Source organism: Salmo salar, chromosome ssa14 (genome assembly GCF_905237065.1).
Source record: "Salmo salar chromosome ssa14, Ssal_v3.1, whole genome shotgun sequence".
Classification (NCBI taxonomy): Eukaryota; Metazoa; Chordata; class Actinopteri; order Salmoniformes; family Salmonidae; genus Salmo; species Salmo salar.
Window position 1 is genome coordinate 70,050,871 of NC_059455.1, and position 25,327 is coordinate 70,076,197.

A 25,327-nucleotide genomic window follows, 5' to 3' on the forward strand; every position below is an offset into this window, starting at 1 on the left:
AAAGTTTCTAAAACTATTAAAATGATGTCTGTGAGTATACAGAACTGATATGGCAGCGAAACCCGGAGGACAAACCATCCCAAAATAAATATTTTTCAGTTTACCACTGTTTTCAATGGCTTGAACTTTAATTATAAGCCCAAGTCCTCCCAAATTGCAGTTCCTAGGGCGTCCACTAGATGTCAGTCTTTATTTTGACATATTGCATGTGTATTTTCAAGAATGTTAAATATTTACAATTCTGTAGTTTGAATTGGGCGCCCTGCACTTTCACTGGATATTGGTCAGGTGGGACGGTAGCGTCCCATCTAGCCTAGAGACGTTAAGGTACCACGTTAATCTGTACAAACAATAGTACGCAAGTATAAACCCCATGGGACCACACGGCCGTCATACCGCTCAGGAAGGAGACGCGTTCTGTCTCCTAGAGATTAACGTACTTTGGTGCAAAATGTGCAAATCAATCCCAGACCAACAGCAAAGGACCTTGTGAATATGCTGGAGGAAACAGGTACAAAAGTATCCATATCCACAGTAAAACGAGTCCTATATCGACATAACCTCAAAGGCCGCTTAGGAAGGAAGAAGCCACTGCTCCAAAACCGCCATAGAAAAGCCAAACTACGGTTTGCAACTGCACACGGGGACAAAGATCATACTTTTGGAGAAATGTCCTCTGGTCTGATGAAACAAAAATAGAATTGTTTGGCCATAATGACCATCGTTATGTTTGGAGAAAAAAGGGGGATGCTTGCAAGCCGAAAAACACCATCCCAACCGTGAAGCACGGGGGTGGCAGCATCATGTTGTTGGGGTGCTTTGCTGCAGGAGGGATTGGTGCACTTCACAAAATAGATGGCATCGTGAGGATGGAAAATGATGTGGATATATTGAAGTAACATCTCAAGACATCAGTCAAGAAGTTAACGCATGGTCGCAAATGGGTCTTCCAAATGGACAATGACCCCAAGCATACCTCCAAGGTTGTGGCAAAATGGCTTAAGGACAACAAAGTCAAGGTATTGGAGTGGCCATCACAAAGCCCTGACCTCAATCCCATAGAGGCCTACAAACCTGACTCGGTTACACCAGCTCTGTCAGGAGGAATGGGCCAAAATTCACCCAACTTATTGTGGGAAGCTTGTGGAAGGCTACCCGAAACATTTTACCCAAGTTAATCAATTGAAAGGCAATGCTACCAATTATTAATTGAGTGTATGTAAACTTCTGACCCACTGGGAATGTGATGAAAGAAATAAAAGCTGAAATACATAAATCATTCTCTCTATTATTCTGACATTTCACATTCTTAAAATAAAGTGGTGATCCTAACTGACCTAAGACAGGGAATTTTACTATGATTAAATGTCAGGAATTGTGAAAAACTGAGTTTAAATGTATTGGCTGAGGTGTATGTAAACTTCCGACTTTAACTGTATGTGGTATGTTTGTCAGATAAGATAAACATTTGAGAGGATTTGAGCAGTTTAAACAGAATGACCGATTGACCTCTAATTTCTACCAGGAACGCCATTATTCTTCTAGCTCTGGAACAGACCAGACTGTGCCGACTGCTTGCCTACCCCTCCCTGTCCGCTCTATGGGGCAAATGGAAATAAATGTATACTACACTGTAAGTGTTGGAAGCCAAACACAGCTGCCTGTTCTTGGGGCACCACTGACTGTTACACACCTAGCTAGCCTGCGCCACCAAAGTGGAATCAGACATACAAAGCCCTTTGAATTAAATCAAAGGCCAAAAGCACTTTGAAAGATAAAACATTGAAACGCTGCTTCCTTATGGTCTATATCCATCTGTCCCCAGGACACAGACCGCACACGTGCGCATGCATGCACACTCACACATATGCACACCTCTGCGCTGCCCTGACAATCTTGCACGTCACCTCGATGTATTGGCCTCTTCCACATGGGCCATTACAGTGAAGGAAGAGAGAGCAAAACCCTGTGTATGAAAATACCATTAAGGCAGCATGAGCTCTGCAGAGGACTCAGTCTGCATCTCGGCCGGGTAACGGGGTTATAAATAAGGCTGCCACAGAGACAGGGGGTGCGGCGGTCAATCAGTCAACAGTGAAGATAAACAACAGGAAACTGGTCAGGAGTTAACATAGCATCCAAAACATGAACAGGAGTTGTCCAAACCCTGAACAGAAGACGTTTACTGGGACATTATGAGAACCAATCTGTTCCACTGAGAATAAGGCAGCCAACCCTGTCGGTTTTACTGATCTCTAATTACGGTGCTCTGAACAGCGCTCTGTTACATTAAAGTGGCATTGGCTTTTAAAACACAAGCCGCCGCATTCTCCTCTGGGCCTCTCAACTCCCAGCTGATTGCAGTTCTTTTTAACCTACTTTATGTAGCCAGCAGAGGTTAATGCCAATACCAAATTCATCTAAAATCGAGGCATTAGTCTTCCTAAAGGGCCATTTCTGTTTGTGATGGAGTCATGGAGGGTTCTGCTGGGTGGGAGGAGACACTGTTCAGAGTTAAACACACTCTGGGACTGAGGACGGCAGTAAAAGCCAAAGCTGTTTGGAAAAAAACATCCCCCCCCAAACATCTAATTGTATTTGTCACATGTGCCGAATACAACAGGTGTAAACCTGGGACATTCCCGTGAAATACAAGCCCTTAACCAACAATGCAGTTCAATAAATAGAGTTATGAAAATATTTACTAAATAAACTAAAGTCAAAATTAAAATAAAAAAATAACAAAACAATAATGAGGCTATATACAGTCGTGGCCAAAAGTTTTGAGAATGACAAAAATATTAATTTTCCCAAAGTCTGCTGCCTCAGTTTATATGATGGCAATTTGCATATAGTCCAGAATGTTATGAAGAGTGATCAGATGAATTGCAATTAATTGCAAAGTCCCTCTTTACCATGCAAATGAACTGAATCCCCAAAAAACATTTCCACAGAATTTCAGCCCTGCCAGAAATGGACCAGCTGACATCATGTCAGTGATTCTCTCGTTAACCCAGGTGTGAGTGTTGACGAGGACAAGGCTGGAGATCACTCTGTCATGCTGATTGAGTTCGAATAACAGACTGGAAGCTTCAAAAAGGATGGTGGTGCTTGGAATCATTGTTCTTCCTCTGTCAACCATGGTTACTTGCAAAGAAACACATGCCGTCATCATTGCTTTGCACAAAAAGGGCATCACAGGCAAGGATATTGCTGCCAGTAAGATTGCACCTAAATCAACCATTTATTGGATCATCAACTTCAAGGAGAGCAGTTCAATTGTTGTGAAGAATGCTTCAGGGCGCCCAAGAAAGTCCAGCAAGCGCCAGGACCGTCTCCTAAAGTTGATTCAGCTGCGGGATCAGGGCACCACCAGTACAGAGCTTGCTCAGGAATGGCAGCAGGCAGGTGTGAGTGCATCTGCACGCACAGAGAGGCGAAGTCTTTTGGAGGATGGCCTGGTGTCAAGAAGGGCAGCAAAGAAGCCACTTCTCTCCAGGAAAAACATCAGGGACAGACTGATATTCTGCAAAAGGTACAGGGATTGGACTGCTGAGGACTGGGGTAAAGTCATTTTCTCTGATGAATCCCCTTTCCGATTGTTTGGGGCATCCGGAAAAAAGCTTGTCTGGAGAAGACAAGGTGAGAGCTACCATCAGTCCTGTGTTATGCCAACAGTAAAGCATCCTGAAACCATTCATGTGTGGGGATGATTCTCAGCCAAGGGAGTGGGCTCACTCACAATTTTGCCTAGGAACACAGCCATGAATAAAGAGTGGTACCAACATATCCTCCGAGAGCAACTTCTCCCAACCATACAGGAACAGTTTGGTGACGAACAATGCCTTTTCCAGCATGATGGAGCACCTTGCCATAAGGCAAAAGTGATCGGGGAACAAAAAACATTGATATTTTGGGTCCATGGCCAGGAAACTCCCCAGACCTTAATCCCATTGAGAACTTGTGGTCAATCATCAAGAGGTGGGTGGACAAACAAAAACCCACAAATTCTGACAAACTCCAAGCATTGATTATGCAAGAATGGGCTGCCATCAGTCAGGATGTGGCCCAGAAGTTAATTGACAGCATGCCAGGGCGGATTTCAGAGGTCTTGAAAAAGAAGGGTCAACACTGCAAATATTAACTGCATCAACTTCATGTAATTGTCAATAAAAGCCTTTGACAGTTATGAAATGCTTGTAATTATACTTCAGTATTCCATAGTAACATCTGACAAAAATATCTAAAGACACTGAAGCAGCAAACTTTGTGGGAATTAATATTTGTGTCATTCTCAAAACTTTTGGCCACGACTGTACAGGGGGTACCGGTACCAAGTCAATGTGCGGGGGTACAGGTTAGTCCAGGTACATATAGGTAGGTGTAAAGTGACTATGCATAGATAATAAACAGCGGTGATGTAAATAGTCCAGGTGTCCATTTGATGAATTGTTCAGCAGTCTTATAGCTTGGGGGTAGAAGCTGTTAAGGAGCCTTTTGGTCCTTTGTTCCTGATGTGAGGTTATACTCCACTCTGCTTCTCGATTTCTCTTTTGAGGTTTCAATTTACAATTGAGATAAAGAGTAAAAGGAAAACTGGCCATGACAGTGGAACTTCTTGAGTCCTGTATAACACGTTATAACACTACAGAAACCAGGTGGGATTTCAGCTGAACCCTGAGCCTGTAATGCTGCCCTTATTTCCCTAGCTGGGCCGTGTTTGTGTTGGTGGGCGGCAGATAGCATCCCGGGCCTCTCAGTGCCCTCAGGTGCAGGAGCAGGATTAGCTGGCCCTACCAGGATGTCTGTGTAGGTGTGTGCAGAGGGGGGCACTTAAAGTTGAGACTGAATAATGAACATTGTTATCTGCACACACTGTTGAAATGTTACCTGTAGACATGGTCAATGTGTAACCTGTGAGGACAGAATGGGTTTGGTGTTTGCCTTGTCAGGGCGTTTGCCTTGTCAGATAGTTTTAAAACAGGGTCAATGAACCTGGACCTTGGACTGAACTATTCCTGCCGCACAGCTAGGCCTGGATCTAGGTCAAAGGTAGGCTGGGGAGGGAGGCCTGGGCCTCTCGAGATGTGTGGCTGCATGACTGAAGCCCTGTCTGACTGCTGTACTGAAGCCCTAGTCCTGACTAATGTTAGAGAAGCAGAGCCCTGACATCGGGCCCTGGCGTTGGCCTGGTGACAAGATGCAGTGAGGTGGGAGGATGAAGGGTTGAGTGTGTGTAGGGGTGGATGAACGGGTGTGCGGCTGAAAGGGTGAGATGTTAGGCGCGGACTACAGGGTTACTGTACCTCTCAGGCAGAGGAAGGTGAGGAAGTCCTCAGTCTTGGGTTTCCGTCTGGAGATGTCTCTGATGTGAGCGGAGGGGGCGGGCAGGGCGGTGTCAGACACCTTGACCGGCGTGGTGCCGGGAGAGTTGGGCTGAGACTGGGCAAACTTCCTCTGCGCTTGCAGTCTGGGCCTGGGAAGACAGGTGAAAACAGGATTATTCCCATACATTCTTACACAGACCCACTACCCTGTGTTGTGTATGCATATCATTTAGTTTGGAAGCCCAGGCTTAGCTCAATGGCCTTTAAATCATGGCCCCAGGCTCTGACAGAGTTGCCCTGGATGGATCTAAACAGAGGTATACTACAAAGTAGGAACAAGGAGTTAGCCAGCCAACTCGAATATTCTGAAATATCTTTAAAAAAAAATAAAAGGTATGCCTGAAATGGGCACAGTCTAATTGACAACCAAAAACGAAAATCCACGTATTTCTTTTTTTTTGTTTAATCAAAGTCAGCTGGCTAACGCATTGATCCAGCTTTGCAGTATACCCCTCTGTTCAGCAGTTTAACTCATCTCTGGTCTCAGTTGTTGGTTTGACTCATTTCATCAGTCTGGTCCTTGAACATAATTTAATTATCTTTAATATCAACACTGCAGTGTCCAGGGAGGCTAAAACAATGATAATGCTCTTTCAGAATAACTCCCAGCAGCACCAGCCAGCAGCCGTCCACCTCATAACAACAGACTTCTGATTTATAATTAAGTTCTCCATTAAAGCCAAGACCTCTGCAGCAGCTGACAACTGATAACAAGCACAAAGGAGGCGTCAAATTGCCAACAGACGTTCATGGCCAGATCTCTCTTTTTCTCGGTCTATCCATCTCCCTCTCTGAGATGCACAGGGCCTTTCAGATCTCTTTTTCTGCCCGGTCTCCGTCTCTTCTTTCTTCTGATTCCACAGGGGGAGCAGGCTGACAGGATGGAATACTAATAGCAGGTTGTCTGGTGGACCTGGTCAGACCTCTTCATCTCTTATCTCACACACGCAGCCATTTCATTTCACAATCATTTCATCATCTCTTTGTCTCAGGGATGTTTGATGCCAGATACACGCCTGTCTTACAATAAACAGAAAAAGACAACGACACGGTCATACTGCCTCCCCGTATACCGCCACGCTGTTTGAAATAATCTCCCATTCAATCGGATGCTTGTTAGGAGATTTTCAGCCCTGCTAGTCGGGTTGACAGGCACAGACAGCATCACTAATCAATTGAGACCACAGCCGCTTGCTCCAGTCAGATTGTGACTACCCGGGTGATTGTCTCATCGCGCTACATGTAGGGGAATGCTTCATGATATCTTACAGTGATTTCTTCATGTATTAAAATGTTTAAATATGGCAAATCATGCCCTGAAAACACCCAAAATGCATTTTGTTTCCATCAAGCCCCCGGAACCTACAGCGTTCCAATTGCACTTGAATCACAAAGCAATACACAGCCTATAACCCCAACCAAATACTAAATTACTCCCTCACTAACTGTAAGCAGCAGCTGTCAGAGCAGCTCATGGATCACTGCACCTGTGCATAGCCCATCTGTAAGTAGCCCATCCAACTACCTCATCCCCATACTGTTATTCATTTTGCTCCTTTGCACCCCAGTATCTCTACTTGCACACTCATCTTCTGCACATCTATCACTCCAGAGTTTAATTGCTATATTGTAATTATTTTGTCACTATGGCCTATTTATTGCCTTACCTCCCTTATCCTACCTCATTTGCACACACAGTATATAGACTTTTTCTATTGTGTTATTGACTGTACGTTTGTTTATTGCATGTGTAACTCTGTTGTTGTTTGTGTCGCACTGCTTTGCTTTATCTTGGCCAGGTCGCAGTTGTAAATGAGAACTTGTTCTCAACTAGCCTACCTGGTTAAATAAAAAAGGTGATATAAAAAAATTAAAAATACCTTGAACAAGAAGCTGTGACGAGATTGCATCGACACACACACACACGGTTCAGTGACGGAATAATCTGGCCGGTTCCTGAGAGAAGCCATTGTTCAAGAAGGATTCTGTATTTGATGAGCAGGTGCATCCGTATGATAACCAATCTGTTGTCATGCTTTAGATCAGCCAGTGAAGAGGGAAAAAAAAGGTTCAGTTTCTGCTCCCCCTGGAAGGACCACTGGCTGCCGCAGGTCACACCTGAACAGGACTTTGGTGATAGGTGTCAGACGGCTGGTTTCGCCAGCCCATCATTATGTTGTGGATGGAACTCTCCGTTTCATGCATTAGTTAATGCATGATGCATTAGTTACAGTGGCTCCCTGACACTACAGCTCATTTAAGGGAGAACCAACACTACGTCTCCCAGAGTGCAGTTCCAACACTACAACTTACTTCGGGTAGAACCATCACAACAACTCCCTTAGAACATGGATGAGGGGTATTTAATGACTGCCTCCCAGACAGCAACAGGATAAAAACATGTTTTTCAATAAGCCCCTTCAGAAATAGCATCCTTCTCCTTTCATGGGAATAGAACCAGAGATAAATAAGAGCCATTTAACTGGACAGGGTTGTAAAAGGTAGGGTCAGTTAGTTTTACTGGTCCAACTTACGTTTCTATGAGAACTGCAATAGTTAAAGATGGGCCATGCCTCTAACATCCTGTCTAGACAGACCTGAGCCCCAATGAGCACTGTGGCTGAACCACAAGACTAACCTTTCCCCAGGAGGCACCAAGTACCCACAATGCCCCAAGTGTCATGGCACAAAGTACCCACAATGCCAGATGGACACAAACAGCAGACAAAGTCTCTCGAACCCAGAGCCTCTCTGCAGAAAGGTCTCGCTGATGCACAAACTTCTTGACACTGTCACTTAAGAGCTGCTTATTGAGGTGCTTTCGTATTTACCCGGTATTCCTTCTATAGGTGTCTAAAGGCACGCCATGTTCTGAAGTTCAGCAAGGCTGTTCATTACCACCACGCACCACTTAATCCTGACTCAGACTAGCTGCCTTGGCAATGCGCCTAAAGGAGGGAGAACGCGGAGAGACAGCAGAGCACCTGCAGTGGAGGCGCATGCATACAGAGGGGGAGGAAGGATTACTGCAAGATGTCCCCTTCATCCAAGCCTCATCTTCCTCATCTTCCTCTTCCTCCCACTCCTCGCTCTTCAAAGCTGCCGTTCCTCTGATGTTACATGTGTCTCTACTCTGTATCATTGATTAGCTGTCAGACAGAGGGTTCCCCAGAGCCGGTCACGCCAACACTGCCTGGGTTCCCCAGAGCCGGTCACGGCAACACTGCCTGGGTTCCCGTGGCTAAATGAGGTTCTAAACCGCTCCAGATGGTCCTAATAAACTCTAGCAGCTGGAGAGGAGACAAGACGGTACTGTCAGACACTGCAGCGCTCAGCAGCTGGAGAGGAGACTGTACCGTCAGACACTGCAGCGCTCAGCAGCTGGAGAGGAGACTGTACTGTCAGACACTGCAGCGCTCAGCAGCTGGAGAGGAGACTGTACTGTCAGACACTGCAGCGCTCAGCAGCTGGAGAGGAGACTGTACTGTCAGACACTGCAGCGCTCAGCAGCTGGAGAGGAGACTGTACTGTCAGACACACATGCAGGAGAGACCGAGAGAGAGATAGGGAAAACCTAGTCAGTTGCACAACTGAATGCACTCAACCGTAATGTGTCTCCCGCATTTAACCCAACCCCTCAATCAGAGAGAGGTGCAGGGGGCTGCCTTAAAAACCGACATCCCGGGGAGGAGTTGTTGTTCGGGGGTTAACTGCCTTGATCAAGGGCAGAACAGCATATTCGAACCAGCGACGTTTTGCTTACTGGCCCAATGCTCTTAACCACTAGGCTCCCTGCCGCCCCAGAAAGACAGAGTAAAGCCAAGGCAGGTCAGCAATATTCAGTTAAGCTGCAGTAAAATGGTTCCTGCGCCCTTGTTTAAAAGTATTGATTGACATCACACTAACACAGTCATGAGAGGAGTATGTAGCTGATTAACCCCACGGGCTTTAGTATCCAGGTGAAACTACAGCCACAAGCTTTGTGGCTAACATCTCTCCTCACAGCAGCACCATTCCACTGGAACATCAGCACCACGATCATGGCTGTCAATACAAACATTAAGCCTGGAGGACCCAAATGACTGGGATTCTAAAGCAGGGTTAGTGTAAACCACACTCAGGGATAGAGCCACTCAGGGATAGAGCCACCACGGCTAATGTGTTTATTGCTTTTCTGTCTGAGTGTTGAGCACCTGGAGGAGAGATGGCCTTGGATGCAGCTGACTGACCTGGTGACCCCCGGGTCTTGAAGTCTAAATCTCTTGAATTTCATCTAAGGGTCCATTAAATTATTCTAAGGTGCAATGGTTGTAACTACAGCATTGTGTGGAATGTGCCGATGCTGAATAACCTTGATAGTCCTGCTTGATGCAGGTCCATGCTGCCTGGTGGTGTTTAGTCTATTCACAAGTTCGGATTTAGACTCCTGTTAGGCTTTGACACTGACGCTCCATATTAAAACACGAGCGCTCTATTCAGACAACTCTATTGAGATGTGTGCTGCTTTCAGCTTTCTGGACACAATGGCTCTGGTAGTCATAGACAGGCTAAATACTGCGAGAATATCAACGAGTTTGAGACCTCAGCATTGAACTGCATCTAAGGGAATATAAAAGATACCCAGGGATTTAAAGAGATGGATGTGGGAGTTAAAACGTAATCTCCACAATAGATCAACCTACATTGGCCTAAATAAACATGATATGGCTACAGGGCACATATGTCTAGTATTATGAATGTACTGTATAAACAAATTCCTTTAGAAAACACTGATAAATTGACCGATATTTTAAACAAGATGAAAGCACACCAGTGGTGAACACATTTCTCTTATGATGTGAAACAGGGAGTGTTGGCGAACATTCCAATGCAAGTCATCACAGACTAACAAATGTATTGGCCCAGGGTTGTGTGATGTGTACACACGGTTGTGTGATGTGTACACAAGGCTTAAATGACTCCTACACGATGATCTTCACACCTAATCCACTTTGCACATCATTTCCTTAAAAGCAACCGAAGCCTACGTGCTGCATAATGCATAACTGTGGGTAGAGGAGAGGCTCAAACCTGTCCTGTGTGCACTATTGCACTTTAGTATACTACCACGTACTGTGTCCACTATTGTTCATTAGTATACTACCATTTTACTGTGTCCACTATTGTTCATTAGTATACTACCACGTACTGTGTCCACTATTGTTCATTAGTATACTACCATTTTACTGTGTCCACTATTGTTCATTAGTATACTACCATTTTACTGTGTCCACTATTGTTCATTGGTATACTACCATTTTACTGTGTCCACTATTGTTCATTGGTATACTACCATTTTACTGTGTCCACTATTGTTCATTAGTATACTACCATTTTACTGTGTCCACTATTGTTCATTGGTATACTACCATTTTATTGTGTCCACTATTGTTCATTGGTATACTACCACGTACTGTGTCCACTATTGTTCATTAGTATACTACCACGTACTGTGTCTACTATTGTTCATTAGTATACTACCACGTACTGTGTCCACTATTGTTCATTAGTATACTACCACGTTACTGTGTCCACCACTGTTCATTAGTATACTACCAGTGTACTGGGACTATTCTCTATGCTTAGAGCAGTGAGGTGATGAACTGTCTATTAAGTCGTAGCTGGACAACGTCACCTTATCTCCTCAGCTCAGTGGGTCGACCGCTTTACCGGACTGACCCTAGCCTCTGACCTCTAACCCCTGAGCTTGGCGGCCATCTTAAATCAAGCTAAGCCAGGTCAATATTCAGGCTCAGAGAAAGGCTGTGTTGCGGTTATCACCAATGACATCACTTTAAAATCAGGACCAGGTCAGAAGACACCCATGACATTATCCATGACATCACATGTGCTCTGATTGGTTCTGGAACATGGGCAATGCCACCCAGTCCAAATCTGATCATGATAGAACAAACATCTTCTCTTCAGCACTGCTGTATAGTTTGTTGCGATGGTGCAGTTTTATTCCTTTGATACGCCTACTATCTTCAGTGAATACATGCAGCTTGCAGAGAATAGAGAAACTGGAACAAATAATGTGCATGGCAAAGCCTTGCTCCATCTCAGATCTCCCCTACTGTGTTCACTAGGGGGTGGCAGGGTATACAATATCACAATGTGCGATAACACACTCCTCTGCAGACAGTATTATGATCGAGTTTATTCAGACCACTCTGTGAGAGTATGTAGTTGATTATTAATATCCCTGCCATCTTTATAGAGGCTTGGTAAAGCGGTTTAGAGAGCAGGAGAAAGAGCGAGAGAGGAGTTAAGAGGAATTATAAAATGAGTCTCAGTGACAAGAGGTTGTTGACTTGGAAACCAAACGTGAATAATAACTTAAATGGGAGAGAGAAAGACAAAAAACACTGGAACACACATGCACTGTGAGTAACAACAGTAAGAGCAGTAACAGTGCAGGGTAACTGAAGATGGTTCAGCCAATCCTCTGTGACTTAGTGTGATATGTTTTTTTGTGCCTGGCCCTCTTATGCTACAGTAGCTAGCTACACAGGGTTAGATATCCTGCCTGCCAGATCCATTGGAAATACTGACAGTTTAAACTGCCCTGAGTCATTACAACACTATAGTAGGCAGGACACAGCCCGTGATTCGTCAAGAGATGTTCTATATAGCTAAACACTTCACATGTAAATAGTACTATCGATGAGTTGTAAATCCACAACAGTACTACTATGGGTTGCTTTTAAAATGGTGGGATTCCTTAGAGGGAGTGCAACATATAATCATTCACATACAGCACCACTGATTATACACTGAACAAAAATATAAGAGCAACGTGTAAAGTGTTGGACCCCTGTTTCATGAGGTGAAATAAAAGACCACTCAATAAAAGCTCTGACGAAGGCCGTGAGGCCGATACGTAAGCTTATTAAATATCAGTGATACTATCAAGAGCAGTGTGCGGTTTCCTTTTTCCTTCATCATGAGGTGAAATAAAAGACCACAAAAATGTTGCACACATACAAAAAATATTTCTTTCAGACTGTGCACAAATGTGTTTACATCCCTCTTAGTGAGCATTTCTCCTTTGCCAAGATAATCCATCCACCTGACAGGTGTGGCATATCAATAAGCTAATTATTAAACAGCATGATCACTACACAGGTGCACCTTGCGCTGGGGACAATAAAAGGCCACTAAAATGTGCAGTTATCACAACACAATGCCACAGATGTCAAGTTGAGGGAGCATGCAATTGGCATGCTTACTGCAGGAATGTCCACCAGAGCTGTTGCAAGAGAATTTTGTTAATTTCTCTACCATAAGCCACAATGTCGTTTTAGAGAATTTAGCAGTACCTCGAACCGGCCTAACAACCGCAGATCACGCGTCTCAACGCCAGCCCAGGACCTCCACATCCAGCTTCTTCACGTGCTGGATCGTCAGACCAATGACCCCGACAGCTGATGTCTACACAAACTGTTAGAATCCTTCTCAGGGAAGCGCATCTGCATGCTCGTCATCCTCACCAGGGTCTTGACCTGACTGCAGTTTGGCGTTGTAAATGCTCGCCTTCAATGGCCACTGGCATGCTGGCGAAGTGTGCTCTTCACAGATAAATCCGAGTTTCTGTATACTGAGACATGTCACCCATTGAGCATGTTTGGGATGCTCTGGATTGACGTGTACAACAGTGTTCCAGATCCCGCCAATATCCAACAACTTCGCACAAGCATTGAAGAGGAATGGGACAACATTCCACAATCAACAGCCTGATCAAGAAGTGTCGCGCTGCATGAGGCAAATGGTGATCACACCAGATACTGACTGTTTCTGATCCACACTCCTATTTTTTTTTTTAAAGGAATCCATGACCAACAGATGCAGATCTGTATTCCAGTTCATGTAAAATCCATAGACCTAGTGCATTCATTTCAATTGACTGACTGATTTCCTTATATGAACTGTAATGCAGTAAATTCTTTGAAATTGTTGCGTTTATATTTAGTTAAGTGTATATCACTGATATACAGTGCCTTCAGAAGGCATTCACACCCTTTGACTTTTTCACATTTTGTTGAGTTAAAGCCTGAATTCAAAATGGATACAATTGAGATTGTCACTGGCCTACACACACACCCACACCCACAATACCCCATAATGTCAAAGTGAAATTATGGTTTTAGACATTTTTACAAATGAATACAAAATTGAAAAAGCTAAAATGTCTTGAGTCAATAAGTATTCAAACCCTTTGTTATGGCAACCCTAAATAAATTCAGGCGTAAGTATTTTGCTTAACAAGTCACATAAAATAGTGTTTTACATGATTTTAATGACTACCTCATCTCTGTACCCCACACATACAATTAATTGTCTGTAAGGTCCCTCAGTCGAGCAGTGAATTTCAAACACAGACATTGAATTTCTCTTTGAGCATGGTAAAGTTATTGACTACAATTTTGATGGTGTATCAACACACCCAGTCACTACAAAGATGTAGGCGTCCTTCCTAACTCAGTTGCCGGAGAGGAAGGAAACCACTCAGGGATTTCACCACAAGGCCAATGGTGGCTTTAAAACAGTTTGAGTTTAATGGCTGTGATAGGAGAAAACTGAGGATGGATGCTGATGCTCCAGATACTCAACTAGTCTAAAGAAGGCCAGTTGTATTGCTTCTTTAAAAATCAGCACAACTGTTTTCAGCTGCGCTAACATAATTTCAAAAAAGGTTTTCTAATCATCAATTAGCCTTTTAAAATTCTACACTTGGATAAGCTAACAAGCGTGCATTGAAACACAGGAGTGATGGTTGCTGATAATGGGCCTCTGTACGCCTATGTAGATATTCCATCAAATAAAAATCTGCCGTTTCCAGCTACACTAGTCATTTACAACATTAAAACTTCTTCAGGCTCGGTAGGTCCCCCATGGGACGGTTGAGCTAACGTAGGCGCGATTAGCATGCAGTTGTAAGTAACAACATTTCCCAAGACATAGACATATCTGATATTGGCAGAACGCTTAAATTCTTGTTAATCTAACTGCACGGTCCAATTTACTGTAGCGATTACAGTGAAATAATACCATGCTATTGTTTGAAGAGAGTGCACAGTTTTAAACTTGAAAAGTTATTAATAAACAAAATTGGGCACATTTGGGCAGTCTTGATACAACATTTTGAAAATAAATGCAATGGTTCATTGGATCAGTCTAAAGCTTTGCTCATACTGCTGCCATCTAGTGGCCAATCTAAATTGCACCTGGGCTGGAATAATACATTATGGCCTTTCTCTTGCATTTTAAAGATGGTACAACATTTTTTCTTTTTAAGTTGGTTCTCTCTTTGTATTATGTTTCACCAGAGCTAATGTGTTATATTCTCCTGCATTTCACATTTCCACAAACTTCAAAGTGTTTCCTTTCAAACGATATCAAGAATATGCATATCCTTGCTTCAGGGCCTGAGCTACAGGCAGTTAGATTTGGGAATGTCATTTTAGGCGAAAATTTGAAAAAAGGCACAGATCCTTATTAATGTCTACACTATTTCTGATCAATGGTATTTTAAAATGGACTTTCAAAAATGTATTTAAAAAAAAAATGACATTTCTAAGTGACCTCAAACATTTTAGTGTACGTAAATGAGATATCCTTTTCATTTTCGATAAACGTGCTCAAATTTCTAAAAACATGTTTTCACTTTGTCATTGCGGGTATTGTGTGTAGATGGGTGAGAAGACCGAAAAGAAGCGCATTATTAACTTAGCATTCATTAAAACAAACAAGCAGCTCAATGAGCTCTACTTGGCTTCTGCTACTGAGGAGAACTGGCCTCAACAAAATCACCATAAGATGTGGAGCTTTCCAACTATGGTCACCATGGCTAAACCCTGTGTTTCCTACTTCAGCCTGGGTAGTGTGGCTGGGAACTGGAGAGAAGGGGACGAGGAAGAGGGAAGCACATCTTCAGTACTTGGCAGGGAGGGGAGGTCCCGGTGCCTGATCTCCCATCTCGGTGTCCTGCGAAGATAAACATCACCCAGATCCCAAAAGCCTCCCTGGGACCCACCTCCGCTCAGACACACAGGGACCCTCCCCCTTCCCCCCCAGGACACTGCAGCCAAAACCATGCACCTGCGCCTCCCTCCTCCCTCTTGTTATTGCATTGCCAGGTGTGAAAGGTCCTGGCAGCTCCTCAGTCAGCCAACATGTTATAGACTGGCGTGGGCTGCAGATGCCAGGGCCAAGAAGTCGTCCTCCACACACAATACACACCAAAAGGCCTGAGCCATTGCCAAGCGCTCTGTGAGCCGGCTGCTCATTAAGAGAGGGAGAGCCTGCTTTTATTTCCTGCATGAGAACTAATGAAAAGCACCCTAGTGAACACAGGCCTGTTGTTGACACTACGCCCGTCTACTTCTCTCCTCCATCTGTCCATCTTGCTCTTCTTTTCAGGTTTGCCAGGCCTCAATGACCAGGTCTGCTGGACTATTCAATAACAGGTACAGCAAGATACCGCATGTGCGCACACACACACACACACACACACACACACACACACACACACACACACACACACACACACACACACACACACACACACACACACACACACAGGTGAAAATAGGACAGGTATCTGCTCTTCCTGGGGACCAGTCTCCTGTATCTGCTCTTCCTGGGGACCAGTCTCCTGTATCTGCTCTTCCTGGGGACCAGTCTCCTGTATCTGCTCTTCCTGGGGACCAGTCTCCTGTATCTGCTCTTCCTGGGGACCAGTCTCCTGTATCTGCTCTTCCTGGGGACCAGTCTCCTGTATCTGCTCTTCCTGGGGACCAGTCTCCTGTATCTGCTCTTCCTGGGGACCAGTCTCCTGTATCTGCCCTTCCTGGGGACCAGTCTCCTGTATCTGCTCTTCCTGGGGACCAGTCTCCTGTATCTGCTCTTCCTGGGGACCAGTCTCCTGTATCTGCTCTTCCTGGGGACCAGTCTCCTGTATCTGCCCTTCCTGGGGACCAGTCTCCTGTATCTGCCCTTCCTGGGGACCAGTCTCCTGTATCTGCCCTTCCTGGGGACCAGTCTCCTGTATCTGCCCTTCCTGGGGACCAGTCTCCTGTATCTGCCCTTCCTGGGGACCAGTCTCCTGTATCTGCCCTTCCTGGGGACCAGTCTCCTGTATCTGCATCTTATTAACTGAACAAACACTACCCAGGTGACAGTCAGCCAAGAGGTACAGAGCACCACGTCAGAGGGGAACCCTACAAGGAACGACCAGGCCAACATGTTCAATCTGGGCACAATATTTCACTCATATACTATATAGACGGTTTTCAGAGTCTTCACCCTAACTTTATCCAATCTCCACACACACCAAGGAGACAGTCCTCTCTCTCTTTATACTAGATCTAAAGAACCCATTAGAGTTCAATCACTTGAATCTCAAAGGGAGAATAAAAGGTATAAGAAGCACATGTACCAATTTTCAATTTCCAAATAACTGTCTTATTCTACTTCCCATGAGAATGAGCCTGAGGGGAGAAACGGAGTGAGAGAAGCTCTTGTGAAGCGGCGTTCTCCCAAGGCCATTACAGATTACAAAATCACTAGTACAAATTACATGGCAACAAGCTAATTGTTGTATTTGAATGCATTAACTTTCCTAAATTATTAATTGGAAATGCTCAACACATCTCTTAACTCCCTAATTAAAAACATTCCGCCTTTTAAGAATGAACGCTGGTTAAAGAGTTCCCATTCTTCAGAATCAAACTCGTCTTTACCCTTCACTGTCATGTCCCATTACTGAGAAGAGAATACAGCAGGAATGAAGTGAATTAATAAAAGACGGCAGAGGCTTTCATCCATTTACCAGCACAATTATTCATTTTTGCTTTGATAATTCTCGCTCCCACACACACACACACAACCCCATCATGACAAAACACAGAGCACTGAATTAACAAATGCTGACATCACCTGGTTGAAAACACCTGACACCTTGGCTGTACTGCAGGCCATGGTTGAAAACACCTGACACCTTGGCTGTACTGCAGGCCATGAAAAAAGCACTATAGAGATCCCCCTGATGATCACTACCTTCACTCGGTCTTGGTCAAAGCTGCTGCTGAGCAGAGAGCGCGCAGAGAGAACGATCTCTCCAGAGTATAGGTTAACACCACTCACCTCTTCTTGGCAGGACCATCCTCAGAGTACTCGCTGCTGCCATCGGTGCTCTGGAACTGCAACCCGTCAGCCTTGTGGCCCTTCTGCCCCAAGCCGTTGAGCTGGCCGCGGGCATGGGAACCTACAGAGACAAGAGGACAGGGGTTAGAGACCATGTCGTGTACTGCTAGGACAGGTTGAATGGAGAGAAACACGGTGAACAAAGTAAGAGGGCTGATGTGTGTTTGGAGCGCGTGGGCTGAACAAAGTGAACAAGTCAGGACTCCGGAGAAAGGAGCAGAGCTCAAAAAGACATTCAAGTCAAATGAATGAGCACATAATTGAGGAGTAGCCAAGGCAGAAAAACTAAGTGAAACCCTCTTGATCAAATGAAACAGAATTCACTGCAATGACACAAACAAGACAGTATTAATGATGGCAAATAAGAAAACAGATTAATTATAATCCACAAAATCTTTGTAGGTAGTACAAAGTGTCTACTACCTGGTACTGGAATTTGTAGTTGACACATTACCCTCCTATCAGATTCCTTAGGACTGACGCCTTAAATCATGTGCCAACCCCAAACCACAACCCTAACCCCTAACAGCAGGTGTCAAAGGAAAATAAATTAGAATGGTAATAATGACATAGTAGCGAATGGTTGAGTTGAGCTCTGGCTTCCTCTGAAAACTTGTTTGGCGCTCATGCAGCTGGTAGTTAAAGTCTGTACAGAGTGCAGGTCAATACCTGACAGCAGGAGGCCAGTCATAGACCCTGTCATGGCTGTAAACTGCTCCTAACATGATCTGGTAGTAGGAGTCAGACCATAGAGGTGCTCAGGGAAATGACTGGTTTAGGTTTGGTGTGGTGTGTGTGTATACAGTTGAAGTCGTAAGTTTATGTAAACAAGTTTTAATGACTCCAACCTAAGTGTTTCAACCACTCCACAAATGTCTTGTTAGAACAAACTGTAGTTTTGGCAAGTCGGTTAGGACATCTACCTTGTGCATGACAAGTAATTTTTACAACAATCGTTTACACAGATTATTTCACTTATCACACTGTATCACAATTCCAGTGGGTCAGAAGTTTACATACACTAAGTTGACTGTGCCTTTAAACAGCTTGGAAAATTCCAGAAAATTATGTCATGGCTTTAGAAGCTTCTGATAGGCTACTTGATATCATTTGAGTCAATTGGAGGTATACCTGTGGATGTATTCAAGACCTACCTTCAAACTCAGGGCCTCTTTTTGACATCATGGGAAAATCAAAAGAAATCAGGCAAGACCTCAGAAGAAGAAATTGTAGACCTCCACATGTCTGGTTCATCTTTGGGAGCAATTTCCAAACGCCTGAAGGTACCACATTCATCTGTACAAACAATAGTACACAAGTATAAAAACCATGGGACCACGCAGCCGTCATACCGCTCAGGAAGGAGAGGCATTCTGTCTCCTAGAGATGAACGCACTTCGGTGCAAAAAGTGCAAATCAATCCCAGAACAACAGCAAAGGACCTTGTGAAGATGCTGGAGGAAACAGGTGCAAAAGTATCTATATCCACAGTAAACTAGTCCTATATCGACCTAACCTGAAAGGCCGCTCAGCAAGGAAGAAGCCACTGCTCCAAAACCGTCATAAAAAAGCCAGACTACGGTTTGCCACTGCACATATGGACAAAGATCGTACTTTTTGGAGAAATGTCCTCTGGTCTGATGAAACAAAAATAGAACTGTTTGGCCATAATGACCATTGTTATGTTTGGAGGAAAAAGGTGGGGGGGCTTGCAAGCCGAAGAACACCATCCCAACCGTGAAGCACGGGGGTGGCAGCATCATGTTGTGGGGGTGCTTTGCTGCAGGAGGGACTTCACAAAATAGATGCCATCATGCGGATGGAAAATTAGGTGGATATATTGAAGCAACATCTCAAGGCATCAGTCAGGAAGTAAAAGCTTGGTCGCAAACAGGTCTTCCAAATGGACAATGACCCCAAGCATACTTCCAAAGTTGTGGCAAAATGCCTTAAGGACAACAAAATCAAGGTATTGGAGTGGCCATCACAAAGCCCTGACCTCAATCCCTATAGAAAATGTGCAGGCAGAACTGAAAAAGCATGTGCAAGCAAGGAGGCCTAAAACCTGGCTCAGTTACACCAGCTCTGTCTGGAGGAATGGGCCAAAATTCATCCAATTTATTATTAAGCTTGTGGAAGGCTACCCGAAATGTTTGACCCAAGTTAAACAATTTAAAGGCAATGCTACCAAATACTAATTGAGTGTATGTAAACTTCTGACCCATTGGGAATGTGGTGAAAGAAATAAAAGCTGAAAAAAAAAAAAAAATCTCTACTATTATTCTGAGTTTTCACATTCTTAAAATAAAGTGGTGATCCTAACTGACCTAAGACAGGGAATTTTTACTAGGATTAAAATGTCAGGAATTGTGAAAAACTGAGTTTAAATTTATTTGGCTAAGGTGTATGTAAACTTCCGACTTCAACTGTGTATATATATATAAAATATATTCAGGGTTAGTAGGGTGTTCAGCTGGCAGAGAGACACTTTAGGCCCCAAGTCTTTATATGCTCTCATGATTCACTGATTTAGGCCTCCTTGGAGGCACAAAGGGCCACACATGATAACAATGACGAGAGCAGTTACACTCAAGACAGTGAAGTTTGTCACGCCGTTGACCTGCAGGTTGTTTGGTGGAACACCTCCCTGAAATGTACCTTTTTAAATCATCCTTTCGAAATAATCTAAATTAGAGCTTTGGCTTTGAATGACTTTAAAGAACACTTTCCAGATATAATGAAGCTGATAAAAAAAGACACCAATAACTCAAAGAAAGCATTCTCCAGATTCATCTACACTAATCTGCGCATCGCTAATCAGTGGTAGTATGTCACTGGGATAATACTCATACTGAACATAAACAGCCTGGCAAGGGGCCATCTTGCCTCTTCTCTCCTCGGAGTTGTTTTACACATGTCGGTCTCACATCAGTGCCATTGTGAGGGGCCGGGCAGTGAGGAAGATGGAGATAGGGATGCAGACTGGCAGTCATGGAGGGAGCCACACTGGGCTGGGGCCTAAACTCTTTCCCCTGGTCCCAGTGAGGCCTAGCTGGGAAGGAGGATGTCGGCTGATCCGTAAGGGTCTAATCAGATTTATGCGTGCTTAACTAAGCCCATCGCCTTGCTATGTTCCTCCTGCTCTCTGGAGAGAGTGAGCGAGATGGAAGGAAGGAGAGATGGAGAGGTGAGGGGGTGCGTACCGTAGCGAGCCACAGAGTGTAGCCCATTAGTGGGAGGTGGAGTAATGCAGACAGGAAGCCCAGAGGCAGATATAAAATATTAACAGCCAGGAGAGTGGCATTACTTCAGATTAATCACCTTTACAAACAGAGTGATTACGACTGAATAATGCGGTTTCTAATGGAGCAAGCTTAGGGTCTGCTAGCTCACTCACTGTGTGCTGTGGCTGTCATAACTGTGGCTAGTAACAATATTATTTTTTTCTCTCAAAGCTTTTATGACACAGTATGATTGGGACCATAGTGTGTATATAAAAATAAACAATGTGTTTGACGTTTGGGATTTTACCCCATTTGAATTCATTTCCAACCACTTCTGACAATAGAATGGGATACTGAAAGGGGAATGCTAGGAGACAGCACTACAATAGGACAACAAACGTTTTTTTTTGTTTAAATGGCTGTCCCAACCACAATTTAACCCTGGACCGAAGGAGACAGAGATCCTATTTAGTAACTGTAATGTCTGCGAGTACTAAGAGTCAAATTAAAAGCTCTACCCAATAATACGTCTATGTGGCCTAGTCTGGTCTAGCAGTCTAAGCTACAGTCACCTCTGGCACACGTCTAGTGTTGGCATAGGTTCGACTTTGGCCTACTGCTTTTTGACACCACCTCCATCCTTCCCACTGTCATCCTCAGAAAATATCATAAATATATTGAAAAAATAACAAGTTCATAACAAGTCCAGTGGATGTGGCATGTGAGAATAACATGCTGCAGATTGGCAGTCTGTTACACTCTCTCTCAGAGAAGGCCAACCTTATGAACAAGGCACTGTGCCCTCTGCCACTATGTTCTAGCCAAAACTGCCACAGTTCCATCCCGAGGTCTCAGTGGTCAGTGCTAAGGGACAGACAGGACAAAGCCGGTGCCAGTGGTGTTATGGGGAAGACAGTCACTACCATTCACCAGCTCCAACGCAGACAGTAGTTCCATCAATGGAACTGAGCTACGCCCTCTGAGAACCACGGGGGGAGCGATATGGAGAGGGAGATTGAGGGCAGGGGAGCCGGAAGAAAGCTTCCTGAGCAGCAGTAACCAGAGGCCTATTGATGTAATGATGCCTTCCATCTAGGAAGGAATAACAGGGAGAAGGAGAGAGAGCGAGCGAGAGAGAGAGAAAGGAATGGGACGCAGAAGGGCATCACGTAATTAGTTCAATAATGCAGAGAGAGAAAGAGGAAAAGAGATGGACGCCTGCCAACAGTGAGAGGTAAAGTGGTCTGGGAGATGGTATGATTGCGAGATAGACAGGGGGCCGGGGGTCTGACACGCTTAGGGCCTTGCAGGGTTGGTCCCTTCCCTCTGCTGTTGGATCCATGGGTGTCTGCAGGCAGCTGGCTCCAGACAGCCAGCCAGACACACCCCCTCTAAGAGACCAACAACACTGTAGAAGGAGGAGGGGGTGAGAACACTACCATCACAGTAGTGGATGTTTGACTGATTCTCCAAAATAGAGGACAGTTTCAGCCGGTACAGTGCAGTCTGTGTGCGACAGAGCCTGTAACCTAGATCTAAACTGAAGCTTCCCCTTGCCTGCATAGCACAGTGTGAACCTCCAGAGGCCTTTCGCTCCCCCTCAGTCTCTGGACTGTCAGTGACAGCGGAGAATAGGTTCAGAGGCCTGTGTGAAGTTTAATCTACTAGTTGGTTGTGGTTATGAAGCAGAGAGGAGACAGAGCAGAGTGGATTGAAGCACAGCGAAGGTGTCAAACAAAGCAGCATCAGCTAGCACAAACCAGACTTTATCCTGGGTGTACACACACACACTGAGCTCCATGGACTTTATATTGCACCTGCTTAGAAAAACCCCTGCAGCATCGTCTCTGTTTCATTGTGTTTACCAAAGCACCTTCACTCTGAAATAACTCCATATTAAACATGTCACTATCCAGAACATTTTCAGCTAGTCCCCTGTAAACGATTTGATTAGTGTAATGTTAGCTAGTCCCCTGTAAACGATTTGATTAGTGTAATGTTAGCTAGCTAGCTACATAGTCGTCTTTGCTGTCTTTGTATCAAGGATAAAGGTGTAGCTAAAGGTGTAGCTTTGAGAAACTAACTTTGAGAAAATAACAAGGTTAGCTAGCCAGCTGTATTCGTTCGCAGCGACGCGTCAACACCACAACACCACAGCCACTGCTAGCTAGCCAACTTTACCAACTAGCAGTACTGTAGAAACTAAACACATTACAACGGAACAATTTGATTAGTGTAATGTTAGCTAGCTACATAGTTGTCTCTGTATCAAAGATAAAGGCAAACGCAGCCACTGCTAGCTAGCCAACTCTGCCAGCTAGCAGTACTGTATCATTTTTAGTCAATAAGATTTTTGCAACGTAAGCTTAACTTTCTGAACTTTCGAGTTGTGTAGTCCACTTGTGTAGCTAGCAGGACTGACTTTGTGTTAGCTAGCCAACGTTTAATTACTTCTGCGTTATGAAAGGAACTAGACACGGACACGAATGATCCATTGCTAGTTTGTTGTAACCAAGTATTGGTGCTAACCGTGTGTTATTGGATGCTAGTTAGCTACGGCGTCATAGGATACAGTGCACTGGGTGGGTTTCACGGAAGAATACTTTACCAAGTTATCAAGCTGAATAAACTAAGTTTGAGCCTATTCCTGGAAACATTGAACCACTGTAGTTTACATCAATTATAATTTCTAAAGTGGAAGTTGGAAAAGTTATATTTGAGTGTTTCAGTGAATGGTTAGTGAGGGAGGCCCTGCTCTCTCGCTTCCCCAGTTGTTTAGTTAATTTTCATTCCAATCTCCTTTGCATTAGCGTAGCCTCTCCTGTAGCCTGTCAACTATGTGTCTGTCTATTCCTGTTCTCTCCTCTCTGCACAGGCCACACAAACGCTTCACACCGCATGGCCGCTGCCACTCTAACCTGGTGGTCCCAGCGCGCACGACCCACGTGGAGTTCCAGGTCTCCGGCAGCCTCTGGAACTGTCGGTCTGCGGCCAACAAGGCAGTGTTCATCTCAGCCTATGCTACCCTCCAGTCCCTCGACTTCTTGGCGCTGACAGAAACATGGATTACCACAGAAAACACTGCTACTCCTACTGCTCTCTCCTCGTCTGACCACGTGTTCTCACATACCCCGAGAGCATCTGCATCTGGTGGTGGCACTGGAATCCTCATCTCTCCCAAGTGGACATTCTCTCTTTCTCCCCTGACCCATCTGTCTATCTCCTCCTTTGAATTCCATGCTGTCACAGTCACTAGCCCATTCAAGCTTAACATCATTTATCGCCCTCCAGGTTCCCTTGGAGAGTTCATCAATGAGCTTGACGCCTTGATAAGTTCCTTTCCTGAGGATGGCTCACCCCTCACAATTCTGGGTGACTTTAACCTCCCTACGTCTACCTTTGACTCATTTCTCTCTGCCTCCTTTTCACTCCTCTCCTCTTTTGACCTCACCCTCTCACCGTCCCCCCCTACTCACAAGGCAGGCAATACGCTTGACCTCGTCTTTACTAGATGCTGTTCTTCTACTAATCTCACTGCAACTCCCCTCCAAGTCTCCGACCACTACCTTGTATCCTTTTCCCTCTCGCTCTCCTCCAACACTACACACTCTGCCCCTACTCAGATGGTATTGCGCCGTCGCAACCGTCGCTCTCTCCCTCTCCTGCTACTCTCTCCTCTTCCATCCTATCATCTCTTCCCTCTGCTCAATCCTTCTCCAACCAATCTCCTGATTCTGCCTCCTCAACCCTCCTCTCTGCATCCTTTGACTCTCTATGTCCCCTATCCTCCCGGCCGGTTCGGTCCTCCCCTCCTGCTCTGTGGCTTGACGACTCATTGCGAGCTCACAGAACAGGGCTCCGGGCAGCCGAGCGGACATGGAGGAAAACTAGTCTCCCTGCGGACCTGGCATCTTTTCACTCCCTCCTCTCTACATTTTCTTCCTCCGTTTCTGCTGCTAAAGCCACTTTCTACCACTCTAAATTCCAAGCATCTGCCTCTAACCCTAGGAAGCTCCTTCCCCCCCTCTCTGCAGATGACTTCGTCAACCATTTTGAAAAGAAGGTTGACGACATCTGATCCTCGTTTGTTAACCTGTTAGGGCTAGGGGGCAGTATTTGCACGGCTGGATAAAAAAAATTACCCGATTTAATCTGGTTACTAATCCTACCCAGTAACTAGAATATGCATATACTTATTATATATGGATAGAAAACACCCTAAAGTTTCTAAAACTGTTTGAATGGTGTCTGTGAGTATAACAGAACTCATTTGGCAGGCAAAACCCTGAGACATTTTCTGACAGGAAGTGGATACCTGATGTGTTGTATTACCTTTAAACCTATGCCATTGAAAAACACAGGGGCTGAGGAATATTTTGGCACTTCCTATTGCTTCCACTAGATGTCACCAGCCTTTACAAAGTGTTTTGAGTCTTCTGGAGGGAGATCTGACCGAACAAGAGCCATGGA

General features: G+C 44.7%; 1 protein-coding gene across 1 annotated transcript in view; it reads right to left on the minus strand.

Annotated features, from left to right (window-relative positions):
• Positions 1–25,327, minus strand: part of LOC106570183 (protein Jumonji) — a 95,033-nt gene that overhangs the window by 26,538 nt on the left and 43,168 nt on the right. The window contains exons 3-4 of the mRNA XM_014142229.2: positions 17,574–17,694; positions 5,307–5,476 (exon numbers count right to left, since the gene is read on the minus strand). Coding sequence (XP_013997704.1) covers positions 5,307–5,476; positions 17,574–17,694 — 291 coding nt within the window. The remainder of the gene's footprint in view (positions 1–5,306; positions 5,477–17,573; positions 17,695–25,327) is intronic.